Source organism: Oncorhynchus clarkii, chromosome 1 (genome assembly GCF_045791955.1).
Source record: "Oncorhynchus clarkii lewisi isolate Uvic-CL-2024 chromosome 1, UVic_Ocla_1.0, whole genome shotgun sequence".
Lineage (NCBI taxonomy): Eukaryota > Metazoa > Chordata > Actinopteri > Salmoniformes > Salmonidae > Oncorhynchus > Oncorhynchus clarkii.
In genome coordinates, this window is record NC_092147.1 from 7,785,966 (window position 1) to 7,813,269 (window position 27,304).

The 27,304-nt window shown below is 45.4% G+C and overlaps 1 protein-coding gene across 1 annotated transcript in view; it reads left to right on the forward strand.

The window, feature by feature from the left end:
• Positions 1–25,868, forward strand: part of LOC139414952 (5-hydroxytryptamine receptor 3A-like) — a 34,662-nt gene extending 8,794 nt beyond the window's left edge. The window contains exons 5-8 of the mRNA XM_071162609.1: positions 17,734–17,894; positions 19,973–20,183; positions 24,886–25,194; positions 25,645–25,868. Of these exons, the coding sequence (XP_071018710.1) occupies positions 17,734–17,894; positions 19,973–20,183; positions 24,886–25,194; positions 25,645–25,868 (905 nt within the window). The remainder of the gene's footprint in view (positions 1–17,733; positions 17,895–19,972; positions 20,184–24,885; positions 25,195–25,644) is intronic.
• Positions 25,869–27,304: the final 1,436 nt, after the last annotated feature.

Here is a 27,304-nt window from a genome sequence, read left to right on the forward strand (position 1 = left end):
CTCCCCGGCTAGTAATATCCTATAATACACCTCCCCGGCTAGTAATATCCTATAATACACCTCCCCGGCTAGTAATATCCTATAATACACCTCCCCGGCTAGTAATATCCTATAATACACCTCCCCGGCTAGTAATATCCTATAATACACCTCCCCGGCTAGTAATATCCTATAATACACCCCCCCGGCTAGTAATATCCTATAATACACCTCCCCGGCTAGTAATATCCTATAATACACCTCCCCGGCTAGTAATATCCTATAATACACCTCCCCGGCTAGTAATATCCTATAATACACCTCCCCGGCTAGTAATATCCTATAATACACCTCCCCGGGCTAGTAATATCCTATAATACACCTCCCCGGCTAGTAATATCCTATAATACACCTCCCCGGCTAGTAATATCCTATAATACACCTCCCCGGCTAGTAATATCCTATAATACACCTCCCCGGCTAGTAATATCCTATAATACACCTCCCCGGCTAGTAATATCCTATAATACACCTCCCCGGCTAGTAATATCCTATAATACACCTCCCCGGCTAGTAATATCCTATAATACACCCCCCCGGCTAGTAATATCCTATAATACACCTCCCCGGCTAGTAATATCCTATAATACACCTCCCCGGCTAGTAATATCCTATAATACACCTCCCCGGCTAGTAATATCCTATAATACACCTCCCCCGGCTAGTAATATCCTATAATACACCTCCCCGGCTAGTAATATCCTATAATACACCTCCCCGGCTAGTAATACCTATAATACCATAATACACCCCCCCGGCTAGTAATATCCTATAATACACCTCCCCGGCTAGTAATATCCTATAATACACCTCCCCGGCTAGTAATATCCTATAATACACCTCCCCGGCTAGTAATATCCTATAATACACCTCCCCGGCTAGTAATATCCTATAATACACCTCCCCGGCTAGTAATATCCTATAATACACCTCCCCGGCTAGTAATATCCTATAATACACCTCCCCGGCTAATATCCTATAATACACCTCCCCGGCTAGTAATATCCTATAATACACCTCCCCGTAATATCCTATAATACACCTCCCCGGCTACTAATATCCTATAATACACCTCCCCGGCTAGTAATATCCTATAATACACCTCCCCGGCTAGTAATATCCTATAATACACCTCCCCGGCTAGTATTATCCTATAATACACCTCCCCGGCTAGTAATATCCTATAATACACCTCCCCGGCTAGTATTATCCTATAATACACCTCCCCGGCTAGTAATATCCTATAATACACCTCCCCGGCTAGTAATATCCTATAATACACCTCCCCGGCTAGTAATATCCTATAATACACCTCCCCGGCTAGTAATATCCTATAATACACCTCCCCGGCTAGTAATATCCTATAATACACCTCCCCGGCTAGTAATATCCTATAATACACCTCCCCGGCTAGTAATATCCTATAATACACCTCCCCGGCTAGTAATATCCCACACCTCCCCGGCTAATACACCCTCCCCGGCTAGTAATATCCTATAATACACCTCCCCGGCTAGTAATATCCTATAATACACCTCCTCGGCTAGTAATATCCTATAATACACCTCCCCGGCTAGTAATATCCTATAATACACCTCCCCGGCTAGTAATATCCTATAATACACCTCCCCGGCTAGTATTATCCTATAATACACCTCCCCGGCTAGTAATACCCCATAATACACCCCCCCGGCTAGTAATACCCCATAATACACCCCCCCGGCTAGTAATATCCTATAATACACCTCCCCGGCTAGTATTATCCTATAATACACCTCCCCGGCTAGTAATACCCCATAATACACCCCCCCGGCTAGTAATACCCCATAATACACCCCCCCGGCTAGTAATATCCTATAATACACCTCCCCGGCTAGTAATATCCTATAATACACCTCCTCGGCTAGTAATATCCTATAATACACCTCCCCGGCTAGTAATATCCTATAATACACCTCCCCGGCTAGTAATATCCTATAATACACCTCCCCGGCTAGTATTATCCTATAATACACCTCCCCGGCAAGTAATACCCCATAATACACCCCCCCGGCTAGTAATACCCCATAATACACCCCCCCGGCTAGTAATATCCTATAATACACCTCCCCGGCTAGTATTATCCTATAATACACCTCCCCGGCTAGTAATACCCCATAATACACCCCCCCGGCTAGTAATACCCCATAATACACCCCCCCGGCTAGTAATATCCTATAATACACCCCCCCGGCTAGTAATACCCCATAATACACCTCCCCGGTTACTATTATCCTATAATACACCTCCCCGGCTAGTAATATCCTATAATACACCCCCCCGGCTAGTAATATCCTATAATACACCTCCCCGGCTAGTAATATCCTATAATACACCTCCCCGGCTAGTAATATCCTATAATACACCTCCCCGGCTAGTAATATCCTATAATACACCCCCCCGGCTAGTAATATCCTATAATACACCCCCCCGGCTAGTAATACCCCATAATACACCTCCCCGGCTAGTAATACCCCATAATACACCCCCACCGGCTACTAATATCCTATAATACACCTCCCCGGCTAGTAATATCCTATAATACACCTCCCCGGCTAGTAATATCCTATAATACACCTCCCCGGCTAGTAATATCCTATAATACACCTCCCCGGCTACTAATATCCTATAATACACCTCCCCGGCTAGTAATATCCTATAATACACCTCCCCGGCTAGTAATATCCTATAATACACCTCCTCGGCTAGTAATATCCTATAATACACCTCCCCGGCTACTAATATCCTATAATACACCTCCCCGGCTAGTAATATCCTATAATACACCCCCCCGGCTAGTAATATCCTATAATACACCTCCCCGGCTACTATTATCCTATAATACACCTCCCCGGCTAGTAATATCCTATAATACACCTCCCCGGCTAGTATTATCCTATAATACACCTCCCCGGCTAGTAATATCCTATAATACACCTCCCCGGCTAGTAATATCCTATAATACACCTCCCCGGCTAGTAATATCCTATAATACACCTCCTCGGCTAGTAATATCCTATAATACACCTCCCCGGCTAGTAATATCCTATAATACACCTCCCCGGCTAGTAATATCCTATAATACACCTCCCCGGCTAGTATTATCCTATAATACACCTCCCCGGCAAGTAATACCCCATAATACACCCCCCCGGCTAGTAATACCCCATAATACACCCCCCCGGCTAGTAATATCCTATAATACACCTCCCCGGCTAGTATTATCCTATAATACACCTCCCCGGCTAGTAATACCCCATAATACACCCCCCCGGCTAGTAATACCCCATAATACACCCCCCCGGCTAGTAATATCCTATAATACACCCCCCCGGCTAGTAATACCCCATAATACACCTCCCCGGTTACTATTATCCTATAATACACCTCCCCGGCTAGTAATATCCTATAATACACCCCCCCGGCTAGTAATATCCTATAATACACCTCCCCGGCTAGTAATATCCTATAATACACCTCCCCGGCTAGTAATATCCTATAATACACCTCCCCGGCTAGTAATATCCTATAATACACCCCCCCGGCTAGTAATATCCTATAATACACCCCCCCGGCTAGTAATACCCCATAATACACCTCCCCGGCTAGTAATATCCCATAATACACCTCCCCGGCTACTAATATCCTATAATACACCTCCCCGGCTAGTAATATCCTATAATACACCTCCCCGGCTAGTAATATCCTATAATACACCTCCCCGGCTAGTAATATCCTATAATACACCTCCCCGGCTACTAATATCCTATAATACACCTCCCCGGCTAGTAATATCCTATAATACACCTCCCCGGCTAGTAATATCCTATAATACACCTCCTCGGCTAGTAATATCCTATAATACACCTCCCCGGCTACTAATATCCTATAATACACCTCCCCGGCTAGTAATATCCTATAATACACCCCCCCGGCTAGTAATATCCTATAATACACCTCCCCGGCTACTATTATCCTATAATACACCTCCCCGGCTAGTAATATCCTATAATACACCTCCCCGGCTACTATTATCCTATAATACACCTCCCCGGCTAGTAATATCCTATAATACACCTCCCCGGCTAGTAATATCCTATAATACACCTCCCCGGCTAGTAATATCCTATAATACACCTCCCCGGCTAGTAATATCCTATAATACACCTCCCCGGCTAGTAATATCCTATAATACACCTCCCCGGCTAGTAATATCCTATAATACACCTCCCCGGCTAGTAATATCCTATAATACACCTCCCCGGCTAGTAATATCCCATAATACACCTCCCCGGCTAGTAATATCCTATAATACAACTCCCCGGCTAGTAATATCCTATAATACACCTCCTCGGCTAGTAATATCCTATAATACACCTCCCCGGCTAGTAATATCCTATAATACACCTCCCCGGCTAGTAATATCCTATAATACACCTCCCCGGCTAGTATTATCCTATAATACACCTCCCCGGCAAGTAATACCCCATAATACACCCCCCCGGCTAGTAATACCCCATAATACACCCCCCCGGCTAGTAATATCCTATAATACACCTCCCCGGCTAGTATTATCCTATAATACACCTCCCCGGCTAGTAATACCCCATAATACACCCCCCCGGCTAGTAATACCCCATAATACACCCCCCCGGCTAGTAATATCCTATAATACACCCCCCCGGCTAGTAATACCCCATAATACACCTCCCCGGTTACTATTATCCTATAATACACCTCCCCGGCTAGTAATATCCTATAATACACCTCCCCGGCTAGTAATATCCTATAATACACCCCCCCGGCTAGTAATACCCCATAATACACCTCCCCGGCTACTATTATCCTATAATACACCTCCCCGGCTAGTAATACCCCATAATACACCTCCCCGGCTAGTAATATCCTATAATACACCCCCCCGGCTAGTAATACCCCATAATACACCTCCCCGGCTAGTAATATCCTATAATACACCTCCCCGGCTAGTATTATCCTATAATACACCCCCCCGGCTAGTAATACCCCATAATACACCCCCCGGCTAGTAATATCCTATAATACACCTCCCCGGCTAGTAATATCCTATAATACACCTCCCCGGCTAGTAATATCCTATAATACACCTCCCCGGCTAGTAATATCCTATAATACACCTCCCCGGCTAGTAATATCCTATAATACACCTCCCCGGCTAGTATTATCCTATGATACACCTCCCCGGCTAGTAATATCCTATAATACACCCCCCCGGCTAGTAATATCCTATAATACACCTCCCCGGCTAGTAATATCCTATAATACACCTCCCCGGCTAGTAATATCCTATAATACACCTCCCCGGCTAGTAATATCCTATAATACACCTCCCCGGCTAGTAATATCCTATAATACACCTCCCCGGCTAGTAATATCCTATAATACACCTCCCCGGCTAGTAATATCCTATAATACACCTCCCCGGCTAGTAATATCCTATAATACACCTCCCCGGCTAGTAATATCCCATAATACACCTCCCCGGCTAGTAATATCCCATAATACACCTCCCCGGCTAGTAATATCCTATAATACACCTCCCCGGCTAGTAATATCCTATAATACACCTCCCCGGCTACTAATATCCTATAATACACCTCCCCGGCTAGTAATATCCTATAATACACCTCCCCGGCTAGTAATATCCTATAATACACCTCCCCGGCTAGTAATATCCTATAATACACCTCCCCGGCTACTAATATCCTATAATACACCTCCCCGGCTAGTAATATCCTATAATACACCCCCCCGGCTAGTAATATCCTATAATACACCTCCCCGGCTACTATTATCCTATAATACACCTCCCCGGCTAGTAATATCCTATAATACACCTCCCCGGCTACTATTATCCTATAATACACCTCCCCGGCTAGTAATATCCTATAATACACCTCCCCGGCTAGTAATATCCTATAATACACCTCCCCGGCTAGTAATATCCTATAATACACCTCCCCGGCTAGTAATATCCTATAATACACCTCCCCGGCTAGTAATATCCTATAATACACCTCCCCGGCTAGTAATATCCTATAATACACCTCCCCGGCTAGTAATATCCTATAATACACCTCCCCGGCTAGTAATATCCTATAATACACCTCCCCGGCTAGTAATATCCCATAATACACCTCCCCGGCTAGTAATATCCTATAATACACCTCCCCGGCTAGTAATATCCTATAATACACCTCCTCGGCTAGTAATATCCTATAATACACCTCCCCGGCTAGTAATATCCTATAATACACCTCCCCGGCTAGTAATATCCTATAATACACCTCCCCGGCTAGTATTATCCTATAATACACCTCCCCGGCAAGTAATACCCCATAATACACCCCCCCGGCTAGTAATACCCCATAATACACCCCCCCGGCTAGTAATATCCTATAATACACCTCCCCGGCTAGTATTATCCTATAATACACCTCCCCGGCTAGTATTATCCTATAATACCCCATAATACACCCCCCCGGCTAGTAATACCCCATAATACACCCCCCCGGCTAGTAATATCCTATAATACACCCCCCCGGCTAGTAATACCCCATAATACACCTCCCCGGTTACTATTATCCTATAATACACCTCCCCGGCTAGTAATATCCTATAATACACCTCCCCGGCTAGTAATATCCTATAATACACCCCCCCGGCTAGTAATACCCCATAATACACCTCCCCGGCTACTATTATCCTATAATACACCTCCCCGGCTAGTAATACCCCATAATACACCTCCCCGGCTAGTAATATCCTATAATACACCCCCCCGGCTAGTAATACCCCATAATACACCTCCCCGGCTAGTAATATCCTATAATACACCTCCCCGGCTAGTATTATCCTATAATACACCCCCCCGGCTAGTAATACCCCATAATACACCCCCCCGGCTAGTAATATCCTATAATACACCTCCCCGGCTAGTAATATCCTATAATACACCTCCCCGGCTAGTAATATCCTATAATACACCTCCCCGGCTAGTAATATCCTATAATACACCTCCCCGGCTAGTAATATCCTATAATACACCTCCCCGGCTAGTATTATCCTATGATACACCTCCCCGGCTAGTAATATCCTATAATACACCCCCCCGGCTAGTAATATCCTATAATACACCTCCCCGGCTAGTAATATCCTATAATACACCTCCCCGGCTAGTAATATCCTATAATACACCTCCCCGGCTAGTAATATCCTATAATACACCTCCCCGGCTAGTAATATCCTATAATACACCTCCCCGGCTAGTAATATCCTATAATACACCTCCCCGGCTAGTAATATCCTATAATACACCTCCCCGGCTAGTAATATCCCATAATACACCTCCCCGGCTAGTAATATCCCATAATACACCTCCCCGGCTAGTAATATCCTATAATACACCTCCCCGGCTAGTAATATCCTATAATACACCTCCCCGGCTAGTAATATCCTATAATACACCTCCCCGGCTAGTAATATCCTATAATACACCTCCCCGGCTAGTAATATCCTATAATACACCTCCCCGGCTAGTAATATCCTATAATACACCTCCCCGGCTAGTAATACCCCATAATACACCCCCCCGGCTAGTAATACCCCATAATACACCTCCCCGGCTAGTAATATCCTATAATACACCTCCCCGGCTAGTAATATCCTATAATACACCTCCCCGGCTAGTAATATCCTATAATACACCTCCCCGGCTAGTAATATCCTATAATACACCTCCCCGGCTAGTAATATCCTATAATACACCTCCCCGGCTAGTAATATCCTATAATACACCTCCCCGGCTAGTAATATCCTATAATACACCTCCCCGGCTAGTAATATCCTATAATACACCCCCCCGGCTAGTAATACCCCATAATACACCTCCCCGGCTACTATTATCCTATAATACACCCCCCCGGCTAGTAATACCCCATAATACACCTCCCCGGCTAGTAATATCCTATAATACACCTCCCCGGCTAGTAATATCCTATAATACACCTCCCCGGCTACTATTATCCTATAATACACCTCCCCGGCTAGTAATACCCCATAATACACCTCCCCGGCTAGTAATATCCTATAATACACCCCCCCGGCTAGTAATACCCCATAATACACCTCCCCGGCTAGTAATATCCTATAATACACCTCCCCGGCTAGTATTATCCTATAATACACCCCCCCGGCTAGTAATACCCCATAATACACCCCCCCGGCTAGTAATATCCTATAATACACCTCCCCGGCTAGTAATATCCTATAATACACCTCCCCGGCTAGTAATATCCTATAATACACCTCCCCGGCTAGTAATATCCTATAATACACCTCCCCGGCTAGTAATATCCTATAATACACCTCCCCGGCTAGTATTATCCTATGATACACCTCCCCGGCTAGTAATATCCTATAATACACCCCCCCGGCTAGTAATATCCTATAATACACCCCCCCGGCTAGTAATATCCTATAATACACCTCCCCGGCTAGTAATATCCTATAATACACCTCCCCGGCTAGTAATATCCTATAATACACCTCCCCGGCTAGTAATATCCTATAATACACCTCCCCGGCTAGTAATATCCTATAATACACCTCCCCGGCTAGTAATATCCTATAATACACCTCCCCGGCTAGTAATATCCTATAATACACCTCCCCGGCTAGTAATATCCCATAATACACCTCCCCGGCTAGTAATATCCCATAATACACCTCCCCGGCTAGTAATATCCTATAATACACCTCCCCGGCTAGTAATATCCTATAATACACCTCCCCGGCTAGTAATATCCTATAATACACCTCCCCGGCTAGTAATATCCTATAATACACCTCCCCGGCTAGTAATACCCCATAATACACCCCCCCGGCTAGTAATACCCCATAATACACCTCCCCGGCTACTATTATCCTATAATACACCTCCCCGGCTAGTAATATATCCTATAATACACCTCCCCGGCTAGTAATATCCTATAATACACCTCCCCGGCTAGTAATATCCTATAATACACCTCCCCGGCTAGTAATATCCTATAATACACCCCCCCGGCTAGTAATACCCCATAATACACCTCCCCGGCTACTATTATCCTATAATACACCCCCCCGGCTAGTAATACCCCATAATACACCTCCCCGGCTAGTAATATCCTATAATACACCTCCCCGGCTAGTAATACCCCATAATACACCCCCCCGGCTAGTAATATCCTATAATACACCCCCCCGGCTAGTAATACCCCATAATACACCTCCCCGGTTACTATTATCCTATAATACACCTCCCCGGCTAGTAATATCCTATAATACACCTCCCCGGCTAGTAATATCCTATAATACACCCCCCCGGCTAGTAATACCCCATAATACACCTCCCCGGCTACTATTATCCTATAATACACCTCCCCGGCTAGTAATACCCCATAATACACCTCCCCGGCTAGTAATATCCTATAATACACCCCCCCGGCTAGTAATACCCCATAATACACCTCCCCGGCTAGTAATATCCTATAATACACCTCCCCGGCTAGTATTATCCTATAATACACCCCCCCGGCTAGTAATACCCCATAATACACCCCCCCGGCTAGTAATATCCTATAATACACCTCCCCGGCTAGTAATATCCTATAATACACCTCCCCGGCTAGTAATATCCTATAATACACCTCCCCGGCTAGTAATATCCTATAATACACCTCCCCGGCTAGTAATATCCTATAATACACCTCCCCGGCTAGTATTATCCTATGATACACCTCCCCGGCTAGTAATATCCTATAATGCACCCCCCCGGCTAGTAATATCCTATAATACACCTCCCCGGCTAGTAATATCCTATAATACACCTCCCCGGCTAGTAATATCCTATAATACACCTCCCCGGCTAGTAATATCCTATAATACACCTCCCCGGCTAGTAATATCCTATAATACACCTCCCCGGCTAGTAATATCCTATAATACACCTCCCCGGCTAGTAATATCCTATAATACACCTCCCCGGCTAGTAATATCCCATAATACACCTCCCCGGCTAGTAATATCCCATAATACACCTCCCCGGCTAGTAATATCCTATAATACACCTCCCCGGCTAGTAATATCCTATAATACACCTCGCCGGCTAGTAATATCCTATAATACACCTCCCCGGCTAGTAATACCCCATAATACACCTCCCCGGCTAGTAATATCCTATAATACACCTCCCCGGCTAGTAATATCCCCATAATACACCTCCCCGGCTAGTAATATCCTATAATACACCCCCCCGGCTAGTAATATCCTATAATACACCCCCCCGGCTAGTAATATCCCCATAATACACCCCCCCGGCTAGTAATATCCTATAATACACCTCCCCGGCTAGTAATATCCTATAATACACCTCGCCGGCTAGTAATATCCTATAATACACCTCCCCGGCTAGTAATATCCTATAATACACCTCCCCGGCTAGTAATATCCTATAATACACCTCCCCGGCTAGTATTATCCTATGATACTCCTCCCCGGCTAGTAATATCCTATAATACACCCCCCCGGCTAGTAATATCCTATAATACACCCCCCCGGCTAGTAATATCCTATAATACACCTCCCCGGCTAGTAATATCCTATAATACACCTCCCCGGCTAGTAATATCCTATAATACACCTCCCCGGCTAGTAATATCCTATAATACACCTCCCCGGCTAGTAATATCCTATAATACACCTCCCCGGCTAGTAATATCCTATAATACACCTCCCCGGCTAGTAATATCCTATAATACACCTCCCCGGCTAGTAATATCCCATAATACACCTCCCCGGCTAGTAATATCCCATAATACACCTCCCCGGCTAGTAATATCCTATAATACACCTCCCCGGCTAGTAATATCCTATAATACACCTCCCCGGCTAGTAATATCCTATAATACACCTCCCCGGCTAGTAATATCCTATAATACACCTCCCCGGCTAGTAATACCCCATAATACACCCCCCCGGCTAGTAATACCCCATAATACACCTCCCCGGCTACTATTATCCTATAATACACCTCCCCGGCTAGTAATATCCTATAATACACCTCCCCGGCTAGTAATATCCTATAATACACCTCCCCGGCTAGTAATATCCTATAATACACCTCCCCGGCTAGTAATATCCTATAATACACCCCCCCGGCTAGTAATACCCCATAATACACCTCCCCGGCTACTATTATCCTATAATACACCCCCCCGGCTAGTAATACCCCATAATACACCTCCCCGGCTAGTAATATCCTATAATACACCTCCCCGGCTAGTAATACCCCATAATACACCCCCCCGGCTAGTAATACCCCATAATACACCCCCCCGGCTAGTAATATCCTATAATACACCTCGCCGGCTAGTAATATCCTATAATACACCTCCCCGGCTAGTAATATCCTATAATACACCTCCCCGGCTAGTAATATCCTATAATACACCTCCCCGGCTAGTAATATCCTATAATACACCTCCCCGGCTAGTAATATCCTATAATACACCCCCCCGGCTAGTAATACCCCATAATACACCTCCCCGGCTACTATTATCCTATAATACACCTCCCCGGCTAGTAATATCCTATAATACACCTCCCCGGCTAGTAATATCCTATAATACACCTCCCCGGCTAGTAATATCCTATAATACACCTCCCCGGCTAGTAATATCCTATAATACACCCCCCCGGCTAGTAATACCCCATAATACACCTCCCCGGCTACTATTATCCTATAATACACCTCCCCGGCTAGTAATACCCCATAATACACCTCCCCGGCTAGTAATATCCTATAATACACCTCCCCGGCTAGTAATACCCCATAATACACCTCCCCGGCTAGTAATATCCTATAATACACCTCCCCGGCTAGTATTATCCTATAATACACCCCCCCGGCTAGTAATACCCCATAATACACCCCCCCCGGCTAGTAATACAACATAATACACCCCCCCGGCTAGTAATATCCTATAATACACCTCCCCGGCTAGTAATATCCTATAATACACCTCCCCGGCTAGTAATATCCTATAATACACCTCCCCGGCTAGTAATATCCTATAATACACCCCCCCGGCTAGTAATACCCCATAATACACCTCCCCGGCTACTATTATCCTATAATACACCTCCCCGGCTAGTAATATCCTATAATACACCTCCCCGGCTAGTAATATCCTATAATACACCTCCCCGGCTAGTAATATCCTATAATACACCTCCCCGGCTAGTAATATCCTATAATACACCCCCCCGGCTAGTAATATCCTATAATACACCTCCCCGGCTAGTAATATCCTATAATACACCCCCCCGGCTAGTAATATCCTATAATACACCTCCCCGGCTAGTAATATCCTATAATACACCTCCCCGGCTAGTAATATCCTATAATACACCTCCCCGGCTAGTAATATCCTATAATACACCTCCCCGGCTAGTAATATCCTATAATACACCTCCCCGGCTAGTAATATCCTATAATACACCTCCCCGGCTAGTAATATCCTATAATACACCTCCCCGGCTAGTAATATCCTATAATACACCTCCCCGGCTAGTAATATCCCACCTCCCCGGCTATAATACACCTCCCCGGCTAGTAATATCCTATAATACACCTCCCCGGCTAGTAATATCCTATAATACACCTCCCCGGCTAGTAATATCCTATAATACACCTCCCCGGCTAGTAATATCCTATAATACACCTCCCCGGCTAGTAATATCCTATAATACACCTCCCCGGCTAGTAATATCCTATAATACACCTCCCCGGCTAGTAATATCCTATAATACACCCCCCCGGCTACTAATATCCTATAATACACCTCCCCGGCTAGTAATATCCTATAATACACCCCCCCGGCTAGTAATATCCTATAATACACCTCCCCGGCTACTATTATCCTATAATACACCTCCCCGGCTAGTAATATCCTATAATACACCTCCCCGGCTACTATTATCCTATAATACACCTCCCCGGCTAGTAATATCCTATAATACACCTCCCCGGCTAGTAATATCCTATAATACACCTCCCCGGCTAGTAATATCCTATAATACACCTCCCCGGCTAGTAATATCCTATAATACACCTCCCCGGCTAGTAATATCCTATAATACACCTCCCCGGCTAGTAATATCCTATAATACACCTCCCCGGCTAGTAATATCCTATAATACACCTCCCCGGCTAGTAATATCCTATAATACACCTCCCCGGCTAGTAATATCCCATAATACACCTCCCCGGCTAGTAATATCCTATAATACACCTCCCCGGCTAGTAATATCCTATAATACACCTCCGCGGCTAGTAATATCCTATAATACACCTCCCCGGCTAGTAATATCCTAATATCCTAGTAATAATACACCTCCCCGGCTAGTAATATCCTATAATACACCTCCCCGGCTAGTATTATCCTATAATACACCTCCCCGGCAAGTAATACCCCATAATACACCCCCCCGGCTAGTAATACCCCATAATACACCCCCCCGGCTAGTAATATCCTATAATACACCTCCCCGGCTAGTATTATCCTATAATACACCTCCCCGGCTAGTAATACCCCATAATACACCCCCCCGGCTAGTAATACCCCATAATACACCCCCCCGGCTAGTAATATCCTATAATACACCCCCCCGGCTAGTAATACCCCATAATACACCTCCCCGGCTACTATTATCCTATAATACACCTCCCCGGCTAGTAATATCCTATAATACACCTCCCCGGCTAGTAATATCCTATAATACACCTCCCCGGCTAGTAATATCCTATAATACACCTCCCCGGCTAGTAATATCCTATAATACACCCCCCCGGCTAGTAATACCCCATAATACACCTCCCCGGCTACTATTATCCTATAATACACCCCCCCGGCTAGTAATATCCTATAATATACCTCCCCGGCTAGTAATACCCCATAATACACCTCCCCGGCTACTATTATCCTATAATACACCTCCCCGGCTAGTAATATCCTATAATACACCTCCCCGGCTAGTAATATCCTATAATACACCTCCCCGGCTAGTAATATCCTATAATACACCTCCCCGGCTAGTAATATCCTATAATACACCTCCCCGGCTAGTAATATCCTATAATACACCTCCCCGGCTAGTAATATCCTATAATACACCTCCCCGGCTAGTAATATCCTATAATACACCTCCCCGGCTAGTAATATCCTATAATACACCTCCCCGGCTAGTAATATCCTATAATACACCTCCCCGGCTAGTAATATCCCATAATACACCTCCCCGGCTAGTAATATCCTATAATACACCTCCCCGGCTAGTAATATCCTATAATACACCTCCTCGGCTAGTAATATCCTATAATACACCTCCCCGGCTAGTAATATCCTATAATACACCTCCCCGGCTAGTAATATCCTATAATACACCTCCCCGGCTAGTATTATCCTATAATACACCTCCCCGGCTAGTAATACCCCATAATACACCCCCCCGGCTAGTAATACCCCATAATACACCCCCCCGGCTAGTAATATCCTATAATACACCTCCCCGGCTAGTAATATCCTATAATACACCTCCCCGGCTAGTAATATCCTATAATACACCTCCCCGGCTAGTAATATCCTATAATACACCCCCCCGGCTAGTAATACCCCATAATACACCTCCCCGGCTACTATTATCCTAAAATACACCTCCCCGGCTAGTAATATCCTATAATACACCTCCCCGGCTAGTAATATCCTATAATAAACCCCCCCGGCTAGTAATACCCCATAATACACCTCCCCGGCTACTATTATCCTATAATACACCTCCCCGGCTAGTAATACCCCATAATACACCTCCCCGCCTAGTAATATCCTATAATACACCCCCCCGGCTAGTAATACCCCATAATACACCTCCCCGGCTAGTAATATCCTATAATACACCTCCCCGGCTAGTATTATCCTATAATACACCCCCCCGGCTAGTAATACCCCATAATACACCCCCCCGGCTAGTAATAACCCATAATACACCTCCCCGGCTAGTAATATCCTATAATACACCCCCCCGGCTAGTAATATCCTATAATACACCTCCCCGGCTAGTAATATCCTATAATACACCTCCCCGGCTAGTAATATCCTATAATACACCTCCCCGGCTAGTAATATCCTATAATACACCTCCCCGGCTAGTAATATCCTATAATACACCTCCCCGGCTAGTAATATCCTATAATACACCTCCCCGGCTAGTAATATCCTATAATACACCTCCCCGGCTAGTAATATCCTATAATACACCTCCCCGGCTAGTAATATCCCATAATACACCTCCCCGGCTAGTAATATCCCATAATACACCTCCCCGGCTAGTAATATCCTATAATACACCTCCCCGGCTAGTAATATCCTATAATACACCTCCCCGGCTAGTAATATCCTATAATACACCTCCCCGGCTAGTAATATCCTATAATACACCTCCCCGGCTAGTAATACCCCATAATACACCCCCCCGGCTAGTAATACCCCATAATACACCTCCCCGGCTACTATTATCCTATAATACACCTCCCCGGCTAGTAATATCCTATAATACACCTCCCCGGCTAGTAATATCCTATAATACACCTCCCCGGCTAGTAATATCCTATAATACACCTCCCCGGCTACTAATATCCTATAATACACCTCCCCGGCTAGTAATACCCCATAATACACCTCCCCGGCTAGTAATATCCTATAATACACCTCCCCGGCTAGTAATATCCTATAATACACCTCCCCGGCTAGTAATATCCTATAATACACCTCCCCGGCTAGTAATATCCTATAATACACCTCCCCGGCTAGTAATATCCTATAATACACCTCCCCGGCTAGTAATATCCTATAATACACCCCCCCGGCTAGTAATATCCTATAATACACCTCCCCGGCTAGTAATATCCTATAATACACCTCCTCGGCTAGTAATATCCTATAATACACCTCCTCGGCTAGTAATATCCTATAATACACCTCCCCGGCTAGTAATACCCCATAATACACCTCCCCGGCTAGTAATACCCCATAATACACCTCCCCGGCTAGTAATATCCTATAATACACCCCCCCGGCTAGTAATACCCCATAATACACCTCCTCGGCTAGTAATATCCTATAATACACCTCCTCGGCTAGTAATATCCTATAATACACCTCCCCGGCTAGTAATACCCCATAATACACCTCCCCGGCTAGTAATACCCCATAATACACCTCCCCGGCTAGTAATATCCTATAATACACCCCCCCGGCTAGTAATACCCCATAATACACCTCCCCGGCTACTAATATCCTATAATACACCTCCCCGGCTAGTAATACCCCATAATACACCTCCCCGGCTAGTAATATCCTATAATACACCTCCTCGGCTAGTAATATCCTATAATACACCTCCCCGGCTAGTAATATCCTATAATACACCTCCCCGGCTAGTAATACCCCATAATACACCTCCCCGGCTAGTAATACCCTATAATACACCTCCCCGGCTAGTAATATCCTATAATACACCTCCTCGGCTAGTAATATCCTATAATACACCTCCCCGGCTAGTATTATCCTATAATACACCCCCCCGGCTAGTAATACCCCATAATACACCTCCCCGGCTAGTATTATCCTATAATACACCTCCTCGGCTAGTATTATCCTATAATACACCTCCCCGGCTAGTAATATCCTATAATACACCCCCCCGCCCCGGCTAGTAATATCCTATAATACACCTCCCCGGCTAGTAATATCCTATAATACACCTCCCCGGCTAGTAATATCCTATAATACACCTCCCCGGCTAGTATTATCCTATAATACACCTCCCCGGCTAGTAATATCCTATAATACACCTCCCCGGCTAGTAATATCCTATAATACACCCCCCCGGCTAGTAATACCCCATAATACACCTCCCCGGCTAGTAATATCCTATAATACACCTCCCCGGCTAGTAATATCCTATAATACACCCCCCCGGCTAGTAATACCCCATAATACACCTCCCCGGCTAGTAATATCCTATAATACACCTCCCCGGCTAGTAATATCCTATAATACACCTCCCCGGCTAGTAATATCCTATAATACACCTCCCCGGCTAGTAATATCCTATAATACACCTCCCCGGCTAGTAATATCCTATAATACACCTCCCCGGCTAGTAATATCCTATAATACACCTCCCCGGCTAGTAATATCCCATAATACACCTCCCCGGCTAGTAATATCCTATAATACACCTCCCCGGCTAGTAATATCCTATAATACACCTCCCCGGCTAGTAATATCCTATAATACACCTCCCCGGCTAGTAATACCCCATAATACACCCCCCCGGCTAGTAATACCCCATAATACACCCCCCCGGCTACTATTATCCCCCCAGCTACTAATATCCAAATATATACAATATATATAAACCATTTTCTCTCTCAATTATCGTACATAATGTACATATTGCCAAAGCCTACTTTGGAAATGGAAATGGAATGACCACCCCCTCTCTCCCCATTAGTAAAGGATGTGAGGTTGACTCCAGCCCTGTCCTTTGAGGAGATGTCGGGGAACTCGAAACAGTACCTGGAGGCTAGTGGGGAGTGGGAGCTGGTCAACATCTATGGAGAGGCGTCTGTCCTCAAGTTTGGCATCGACGAATGGGACATCATCACTTTCTGGGTGAGAGAGATAAACAGGGAGACAGGGAGATGGGGAGGGAGAGATAGACAGGGAGACAGGGAGATGGGGATGGAGAGATAGACAGGGAGATGGGGAGGGAGAGATAGACAGGGAGATGGGGAGATGGAGAGGGAGAGAGAGACAAGGAGATGGAGAGAGAGAGAGAGACAGGGAGATGGAGAGGGAGAGATAGACAGGGAGATGGGGAGTGAGAGATAGACAGGGAGATGGGGAGATGGAGAGGGAGAGAGAGACAAGGAGATGGAGAGGGAGAGAGAGACAGGGAGATGGAGAGGGAGAGATAGACAGGGAGATAGGGAGGGAGAGAGAGACAGGGAGACAGGGAGATGGGGAGGGAGAGATAGACAGGGAGACAGGGAGATGGGGAGGGAGAGATAGACAGGGAGACTGGGAGATGGGGAGAGAGAGATAGACAGGGAGACAGGGAGATGGGGAGGGAGAGATAGACAGGGAGACAGGGAGATGGGGAGGGAGAGATAGACAGGGAGACAGGGAGATGGGGAGGGAGAGATAGACAGGGAGACAGGGAGATGGGGAGGGAGAGATAGACAGGGAGACAGGGAGATGGGGAGGGAGAGATAGACAGGGAGACAGGGAGATGGGGAGGGAGAGATAGACAGGGAGACAGGGAGATGGGGAGGGAGAGATAGACAGGGAGACAGGGAGATGGGGAGGGAGAGATAGACAGAGAGACAGGGAGATGGAGAGGGAGAGAGAGACAGGGAGACAGGGAGATGGGGAGGGAGAGAGAGAGACAGGGAGACAGGGAGATGGGGAGGGAGAGAGAGACAGGGAGACGGGGAGGGAGAGATAGACAGGGAGACAGGGAGATGGGGAGGGAGAGATAGACAGGGAGACTGGGAGGTGGGGAGGGAGAGATAGGCAGGGAGATGGAGAGGGAGAAAGAGACAGAACACCATTGTAAATACAACCCATATTTATGCTTATTTATTTTATCTTGTGTCCTTTAACCATTTGTATATTGTTAAAACACTGTATATATATATATATATATAGAATATGACATTTGTAATGTCTTTACTGTTTTGAAACCTCTGTATGTGTAATGTCTACTGTTAATTTTTGTTGTTTTTCACTTTATATATTCACTTTGTATGTTGTCTACCTCACTTGCTTTGGCAATGTTAACACATGTTTCCCATGCCAATAAAGCCCTTGAATTGAATTGAATTGAATTGACAGGGAGACAGGGAGATGGGGAGGGAGAGGGAGACAGGGAGATGGGGAGATGGAGAGGGAGAGAGAGACAGGGAGACAAGGAGATGGGGAGGGGGAGATAGACAGGGAGACAGGGAGATGGGGAGGGAGAGAGACAGGGAGATGGAGAGGGAGAGATAGATAGGGAGATGGGGAGGGAGAGAGAGACAGGGAGACAGGGAGATGGGGAGGGAGAGATAGACAGGGAGACAGGGAGATGGGGAGGGAAAGAGAGACAGGGAGACAGGGAGATGGGGAGGGAGAGAGAGACAGGGAGACAGGGAGATGGGGAGGGAGAGATAGACAGGGAGACAGGGGAGATGGAGAGGGAGACAGGGAGATGGAGAGGGAGAGATAGACAGGTAGACAGGGAGATGGAGAGGGAGAGAGAGACAGGGAGACAGAGAGATGGAGAGGGAGAGATAGACAGGGAGACAGGGAGATGGAGAGAGACAGGGAGACAGGGAGATGGAGAGGGAGAGATAGACAGGGAGACAGGGAGATGGAGAGAGACAGGGAGACAGGGAGATGGGGAGATGGAGAGGGAGAGATAGACAGGGAGATGGAGAGAGACAGGGAGACAGGGAGATGGGGAGACAGGGAGATGGAGAGAGACAGGGAGACAGGGAGATGGAGAGGGAGAGAGAGACAGGGAGATGGAGAGGGAGAGAGAGACCCGCTAAGACAGTGATACATGCACTTCTCATGGGTTAGACTTTTTTTCTATAAGCACCAACAGAGGTTGTGGTACAGTAAAAATACTCACTGTATCTGCTGTCTCTCTGCTCTCCAATATGTCTCCTAACGCATCTGCTGTACTTGCTTCATCTCCCCACCAGGTGGTGATAAAGCGCAGGCCAGTGCTCTACGTGGTCAACCTGCTCATCCCCAGTTCCTTCCTCATGCTCATCGACATCCTCTCCTTCTACCTGCCCCCTCACAGCGTGGACCGCGCCTCCTTCAAGATGACCCTTATTTTGGGCTACACCGTCTTCCTGCTCATCATGAACGACCTGCTGCCCAGCACGGCCAACGGCACCCCCCTCATAGGTCAGCGTCCTGTTCATAAGTGCACACAAAGATGCTAGGGTTGTGGGTTCGATTCCCACGGGGACCAGTACGAAAATGTACGCACTCAGTATTGTAAGTTTCTCTGGATATGTGCGTATGCTAAAATGTAAAAGGAATTAATTGACCATTTCAGTTTTCACATTGAAATAAGTTACATTTGCAAAGTATTTCAAGAAACTGAAAAACAAGCAACTATTTGTATATCAGATTAACTGTTTTGTACAGACTCAAGTTACAAATGCTGGTAAACACTCAACTAGCTTTAGTTTTTTTTAATCACATAAGTAGTGCACTGTGGCTTTGCTGGTCATGTGTTAGTTGACCATAGAGGTTTTTAGCGCGCAGAACCACCGCGAACATTTAATGTTGCAATGGTAAAAAGTTTAATGCCTACACATTTCACTGACAAGATCATTTAGCCTACTCTTAATTCTTGCCTATTATGTTGGCATGCATAACCTAGTTAAAAGGGATCGAGTGACGAGTGTATTGACACAACGGTAGGATTATTAAAGAAATCCGCGTTCAACCGGAATCACGCTGTATGATTCTATCACATTATTCAAAATATCAGAATTGGTTAAAAAAAACTCTAAATCGCGTTGGTACAGTAGGCATCAAGGAACTTCTCGACAATGTTGCATAAAATGTTGAATGGTCTATACTTTTCACCAACACATAGACCCTAGATGTTTCAATAGCTCAATTTATACGCATGCCCCAAAACAACAGAAGTTTGATCAAATTAAACTACCGTTAATCAAAACACTTATCACTCCCGTTCAACAACTCTAAATCGCGTTGGAATGCGCTCCCAACGGGAAACTTGAAATAACATGATATAGGTTAATGAAATAATCGAAAAACAAATGTTTTATTATTTATTAGCCTCGTTGTTATAAGTATTTAGGCATATCATGTAAATTAGACCTTGTGAAATCGTTGTAAAAAGCGCAAAAGATACTGATGGATGTGTCTAGGTTATTTATGGATTGATCATATAGCAATATCAATGCATTCTTTCAACAACTCCAAAGCAATAGCCTGTCTTTGGCGCAGCAACCACTTGCTCATTTTATAATCAAGTCTTAACTGGTTTGGACAGCTCGTGAGGTATCCTAAATATCTGTCGACTAGGTGGAACTCTTCTGACTAAATAGGTTTAATGCATAGCTTTTGTTTTAACCCATAAGAGTCGGTGTAAAAACTATTGGTCACTAAATCCTGAGAAATGACAGACCATGTCAAAAACGTTTTTTTTGTTGTTTTTTTCTTCTAGCTAAATCCAGCTAGAAAGACCATGTAAAAACAGTTGGCTGGTTGCCCTCACCCTTCTGAGTGGTTGGCTGTGAATACCCTCACCCTTCTGAGTGGTTGGCTGTGAATACCCTCACCCTTCTGAGTGGTTGGCTGTGAATACCCTCACCCTTCTGAGTGGTTGGCTGTGAATACCCTCACCCTTCTGAGTGGTTGGCTGTGAATACCCTCACCCTTCTGAGTGGTTGGCTGTGAATACCCTCACCCTTCTGAGTGGTTGGCTGTGAATACCCTCACCCTTCTGAGTGGTTGGCTGTGAATACCCTCACCCTTCTGAGTGGTTGGCTGTGAATACCCTCACCCTTCTTAGTGGTTGGCTGTGAATACCCTCACCCTTCTGAGTGGTTGGCTGTGAATACCCTCACCCTTCTGAGTGGTTGGCTGTGAATACCCTCACCCTTCTGAGTGGTTGGCTGTGAATACCCTCACCCTTCTGAGTGGTTGGCTGTGAATACCCTCACCCTTCTGAGTGGTTGGCTGTGAATACCCTCACCCACTATAAGTATACAATATACAGTGCATATTGAGTGCTGAGTGCTGATTGATTAAAATCGCATTCATTACGTCATGCGTCCTCTGAAACATGACCCGCTCAACCACGCTTCTTAACCTTTCTAGCACAGGCGTTCCGCTAGCGACCCACCTCGACAACATCCGGTGAAATCACAGAGCGCGAAATTCAAACTACAGAAATATAAATATTTAACATTCATGAAAATAAATGCGTAATAAAGCTTAACTTCTTGTTCTTGTTAAGGCTTTACGGCGAAAGCACACCATGCGATTATCCGAGTAGAGCGCCCCGCATACAGAACCATGAAAAAAAAAAGTCAGAAATAGCGATATAATAAATGCCTTACCTTTGAAGATCTTCTTCTGTTGGCACTCCAAAAGGTCCCAGTTACATCACAAATGGTCCTTTTGTTCGATAAAGTCCTTTTTTACATCAATAAAAACTCAGTTTAGCTAGCACGCTTCAGTCAATAATCCACCGATTTCCCTCCTTCAAAATGCATACAAAATGAATCCCAAACGTTACCAATAAACGTATCCAAACAAGTCAAACAAGGTTTATAATCTAACCCCAGGCACCCTAATACGTAAATAAATTACACAATTTAAGACGGAGAATAGTATGTTCATTACCGGAGATAAATAACAAAGAACGTGCTTTTCTCCACGAGCATGGAAACACTACAGCCAAAATGGGAGCCACCTAGAATAATTACAACTTCTGGCTCATTTTTCCAAATACCAGCCTGAAACTCTTTCTAAAGACTGTTGACATCTAGTGGAAGCCCTAGGAACTGCAATCTGGGAGGTTTTCACCTTATACTAAAAGAGACAGCCATTGAAAACAGTGGTAGGCTGAAAATGTTTTTTTGGGGGATGGTTTGTCCTTGGGGCCATATCAGTCATATCAGCCATATCAGTTATGTTATACTCACAGACATTATTTTAACAGTTTTAGAGTGTTTTCTATCCAAATCTACCAATTATATGCATATCCTAGCTTCCGGGCCTGAGTAAAAGGCAGTTTACTTTGGACATGCTTTTTATCCGGATGTCAAAATACTGCCCCCTACCCCAAAGAGGTTTTAAGGGGATCGTTGTCCAGTCAACAGGACAGTTGTAAATCATGTAGCACCTTGTGTCAGGATGGCAGATTTTAGAGAAACAACAAATGTCGATACATATAAATGTCTTATATCGGCTGAAAGCTTAAATTCTTGTTAATTTAACTGCACTGTCCAATTTACAGTAGCTATTACTGCAAAAAAAATGCCATGCTATTGTTTGAGGAGAGCTCCTAACAAAACACTTTTTTCTCCGCAGTATGTTTGATAAATGCACCTCTGAAGGTGAAATAAATGGCATTACACTTACAACTTGTCTATAAACACAGCATCAATATAAACATAAACATTCACCTCTTGGAGAGAGAGAAACTAATTACTTGTATTGACAAAGGATCAAGATTTATGACACCATCTCTCTCCAGCCTTGCGTGAGAATCTGCCAGGCTGAGATCTTATCAGATCTGCCCTGGAGCCACAGAGTCGCAAATTACTCTGTTCATGAGCAAGCTCCAAGAACCGTCTGTGATGACTCTGGGATGACTGTGGGATGACTCTGGGATGACTCTGGGATGACTCTGGGATGACTGTGGGATGACTGTGGGATGACTCTGGGATGACTCTAGAAGCTCGCCCATGGCAGCACAATAAAACACCTTAATAAAGGCCACTATGGAAAACGCTGCGGTGGCGTGTGCATGCAAAAAGACTATGTATACCAACACAGCAATTCAACTTCTGCAAAAGTATTTGTGCAACCAATGCAACAATAACACTTCTGACAGTAAAGAATAATACGTACATATGGTAAACAATTTGTTAAAGCAGCATTGGCAACTCTTAACATTAAAGAATAGTAAACAACCATAACAGTAGAATATATGTCTAAAAGCTATCAAAGTAACAGGAAGTAATTACTGGTAACTACCTATTATTACACTGTGTAAAAAACAACAATAAAACTTTCCTGCAACTTACATTGATGCACCACATTCAGAAATTGGTGTTACTGTTGACAATAAAAAAATGTCTTCAGAAATGTGCATCTTCTCCCTTCCCGACGACGATAACACTCTGACCTGAGTAGGCAGGTGTTCGTGTCCAGATGAGCATTTCCAAGCGCTCTGATTGGTTAGGAATGGCAGGGCTATAATAGGTGAGGAATAACTAAGGTAGGCCGAGCAGCCAAACTAACGGGACTTAAGGAAAACTGAAGGGACTGTCAGGGGAAGTTACGTCGAGAGGAGAGGAGTAGTACTGCCTTTTCTACAGTAGGAGTAAAATGTCTCTATTATCAGCGCTTACGACCAAATGTATACTTCGAGACGCTTTGTGGATACGCTGTGATACGGCCCCTGGTCTACCTGTTAGACACGGAGCACTGAGATCTATGATAAGTGTTGTGGGTTAGACACGGAGCAACAAAATAAACAAAACACTGTGTCCCTCACTGGAGGCTGTTGAGGGGAGGATGGCTCATAATAACGGCTGGAACGGAGTCAATGGAATGACATCAAACACCTGGAAACCATGTGTTGGATACCATTCCACCTATTCCACTCCAGCCATTACCACAAGCCTGTCCTCCCCAATTAAAGTGCCACCATCCTCCTATGTTGTCCCTCACTACTAATTGGGGGCAATTCCATTGCACTTCAGGTACTTCTGGGAGTGAACCCGAAGTCCTCTGAAAATAAATGGCACATCTCAATTAATCCCATCTCCTGAATTGGAAGAGAATTTAACCCACCTAACCCTGTAGTGTCCCTGCTATCCCCCCCTCTCAGGAATTTACTTTTCAGTGTGTCTGGCTCTCATGGTCATCAGCCTGTTGGAGACAGTCATCATCACTAATGTGCTCCATTCCAACTCCAAGAAGTACCGCGAGGTGCCCCACTGGGTCCGTGTGGTCATCCTGAAGCACATCGCCCGTATGATCTGCTACCAGTGGCCCGAGGAGCTTGTTCAACCCTCAGCCTCCAGAGGATCCACCCAGGATGACAAGGCAAACAGACCAAACCCCACAAGCCCTTCCTGGGTCCTTGCACCAGCCAACCCTGTGCACATCCCTGCCCAGCACACCACAAGCACCATTGGTGAGGAGCCATTCGCGGGTAGATTTGATTAGCAGACATGAAAGTGTTAAATAATCTGGGTTTATTTCGGGTAGATTATTTTAGTTTAATCTCTCTCTGCTAATCAAATCTGGGCTCATTTCGGGTAGATGTGATTAGCAGACATGAAACTGTTATAAAGTAATAGTTTAGGATCATTTCCATTTCAACCTTCAAGTCAATTTAAAAACTTCACAATTAAATTTCCGGAATTTAAATTGACTAGGTTGCCAGGAAACTGCCCCAATCCCTTCTATATCACAAAACAGCATATTATCAGAAAGCTTAAGGTAATATGCTGTTATTGTTATTGTGAACATGTGCTTGCTCAAACCTGATCAACTGCGTATTGAGCATCCAGTCTTGCTGACCAATAGCAGTGTTTCAGCACCATAGGCTAAGCATCTATGCTCATCCCTTTGTTGTTTTTAGGTCCTGGGGTGGTGTCCTCTGTGCCTGAGCTGCGTCAGATCTGCCAGGACCTGAGTGACTTGCGTGCCCACCTAACGTCGATGCAGAAGGAGGGCGTGCTTCAGGAGCAGTGGTGCCACGTAGGCTACGTACTGGACTTCCTGCTCTTCCGTATCTACCTCCTCCTCATCTCCTGCTACGCCATGGTCATTATCTGTATGTGGTGCATCTGGATCAACCAATGAGAGACCAAAAGGGTGCATTTGTTTTAGCTTGCCCATTCCATTGGTCTGAAAGTGAAATCTCAGATCACCTCAGGCAGTGGGGCGAGCTAAAACAAATGCACCCAGAGAGAGAAGAAGGGGGGGGGGGTTGAGTTAAATAAAGGTTAAAAAAAGTGTGTTAACTAGGCAAGTCATTTAAGAACAAATTCTTATATTCAATGACTGCCTAGAAACAGTGGGATAACTGCCTTGTTCAGGGGCAGAATGACAGATTTTTACCTTGTCAGCTCGGGGTTTCGATCTAGCAGCCTTTCGGTTACTGGCCCAACACTAACCACTAGGCTACCTGCCGCCCCCCTCTAACCACTAGGCCACCTGCCGCCCCCCCTCTAACCACTAGGCTACCTGCCGCCCCCCTCTAACCACTAGGCTACCTGCCGCCCCCCCTCTAACCACTAGGCTACCTGCCTGCCGCCCCTACAGTCATATGCCCCTACAGTCCATGTAGGCTTACTACATGTTATTTATCTGATATACTAAATGCCTGTGGAGATTTTAGTGAAACGCTACCATGTTCACCAAGAATAACACCCCACTGAAGGTTTAGAAGCCCTGAGGTCTAAAGGTTTAGAAGCCCCGAGGTCTGAGGGTTTCGAAGCCCCGAGGTCTGAGGGTTTAGAAGCCCCGAGGTCTGAGGGTTTAGAAGCCCCGAGGTCTGAGGGTTTAGAAGCCCCGAGGTCTGAGGGTTTAGAAGCCCCGAGGTCTGAGGGTTTAGAAGCCCCGAGGTCTGAGGGTTTAGAAGCCCCGAGGTCTGAGGGTTTAGAAGCCCCGAGGTCTGAGGGTTTAGAAGCCCCGAGGTCTGAGGGTTAAGAAGCCCCAAAGGTTAAGAAGCCCCGAGGTCTGAAGGTTTAGAAGCCCCGAGGTCTGAAGGTTTAGAAGCCTCGAGGCTTTAGAAGCCCCGAGGGTTTAGAAGCCCCGAGGGTTTGGAAGCCCCGAGGGTTTAGAAGCAGCGAAGGTTTAGAAGCCCCGAAGGTTTAGAAGCCCCGAGGTCTGAATACACATTTTTCATGAACAATAAACTGAAGTACTCGACTGAAAGAGCTGTGTTCTGTGTGTGTGTGTGTGTGTGTGTTTGTGTGTGTGTATACACACCAGCCCTTACTATACCAGTCCTCATTACCCACAGTGCTCAATTAACACTTAAGCCTGCTAACAGCCTGCGAAGCTGTAAAATAACAAAATGGAAAAAGGCTATAAATTCACCTCCTAATTGTCTTGCCTTTTACTTGACTCCGTTGGACTCCTGTCTAAATGTAAGATTCTGTGTCTTGTGGCAGAAAAACATCAAGCCATGGTGACGTCCCAATAACCTCTCCTTCCTCCTCATGTGTTCCCTCATTCACCACTCCCAAGTTTTAAAGCATTAGATTGGAGTAAGGCACGCGCTAGAGGGAGTT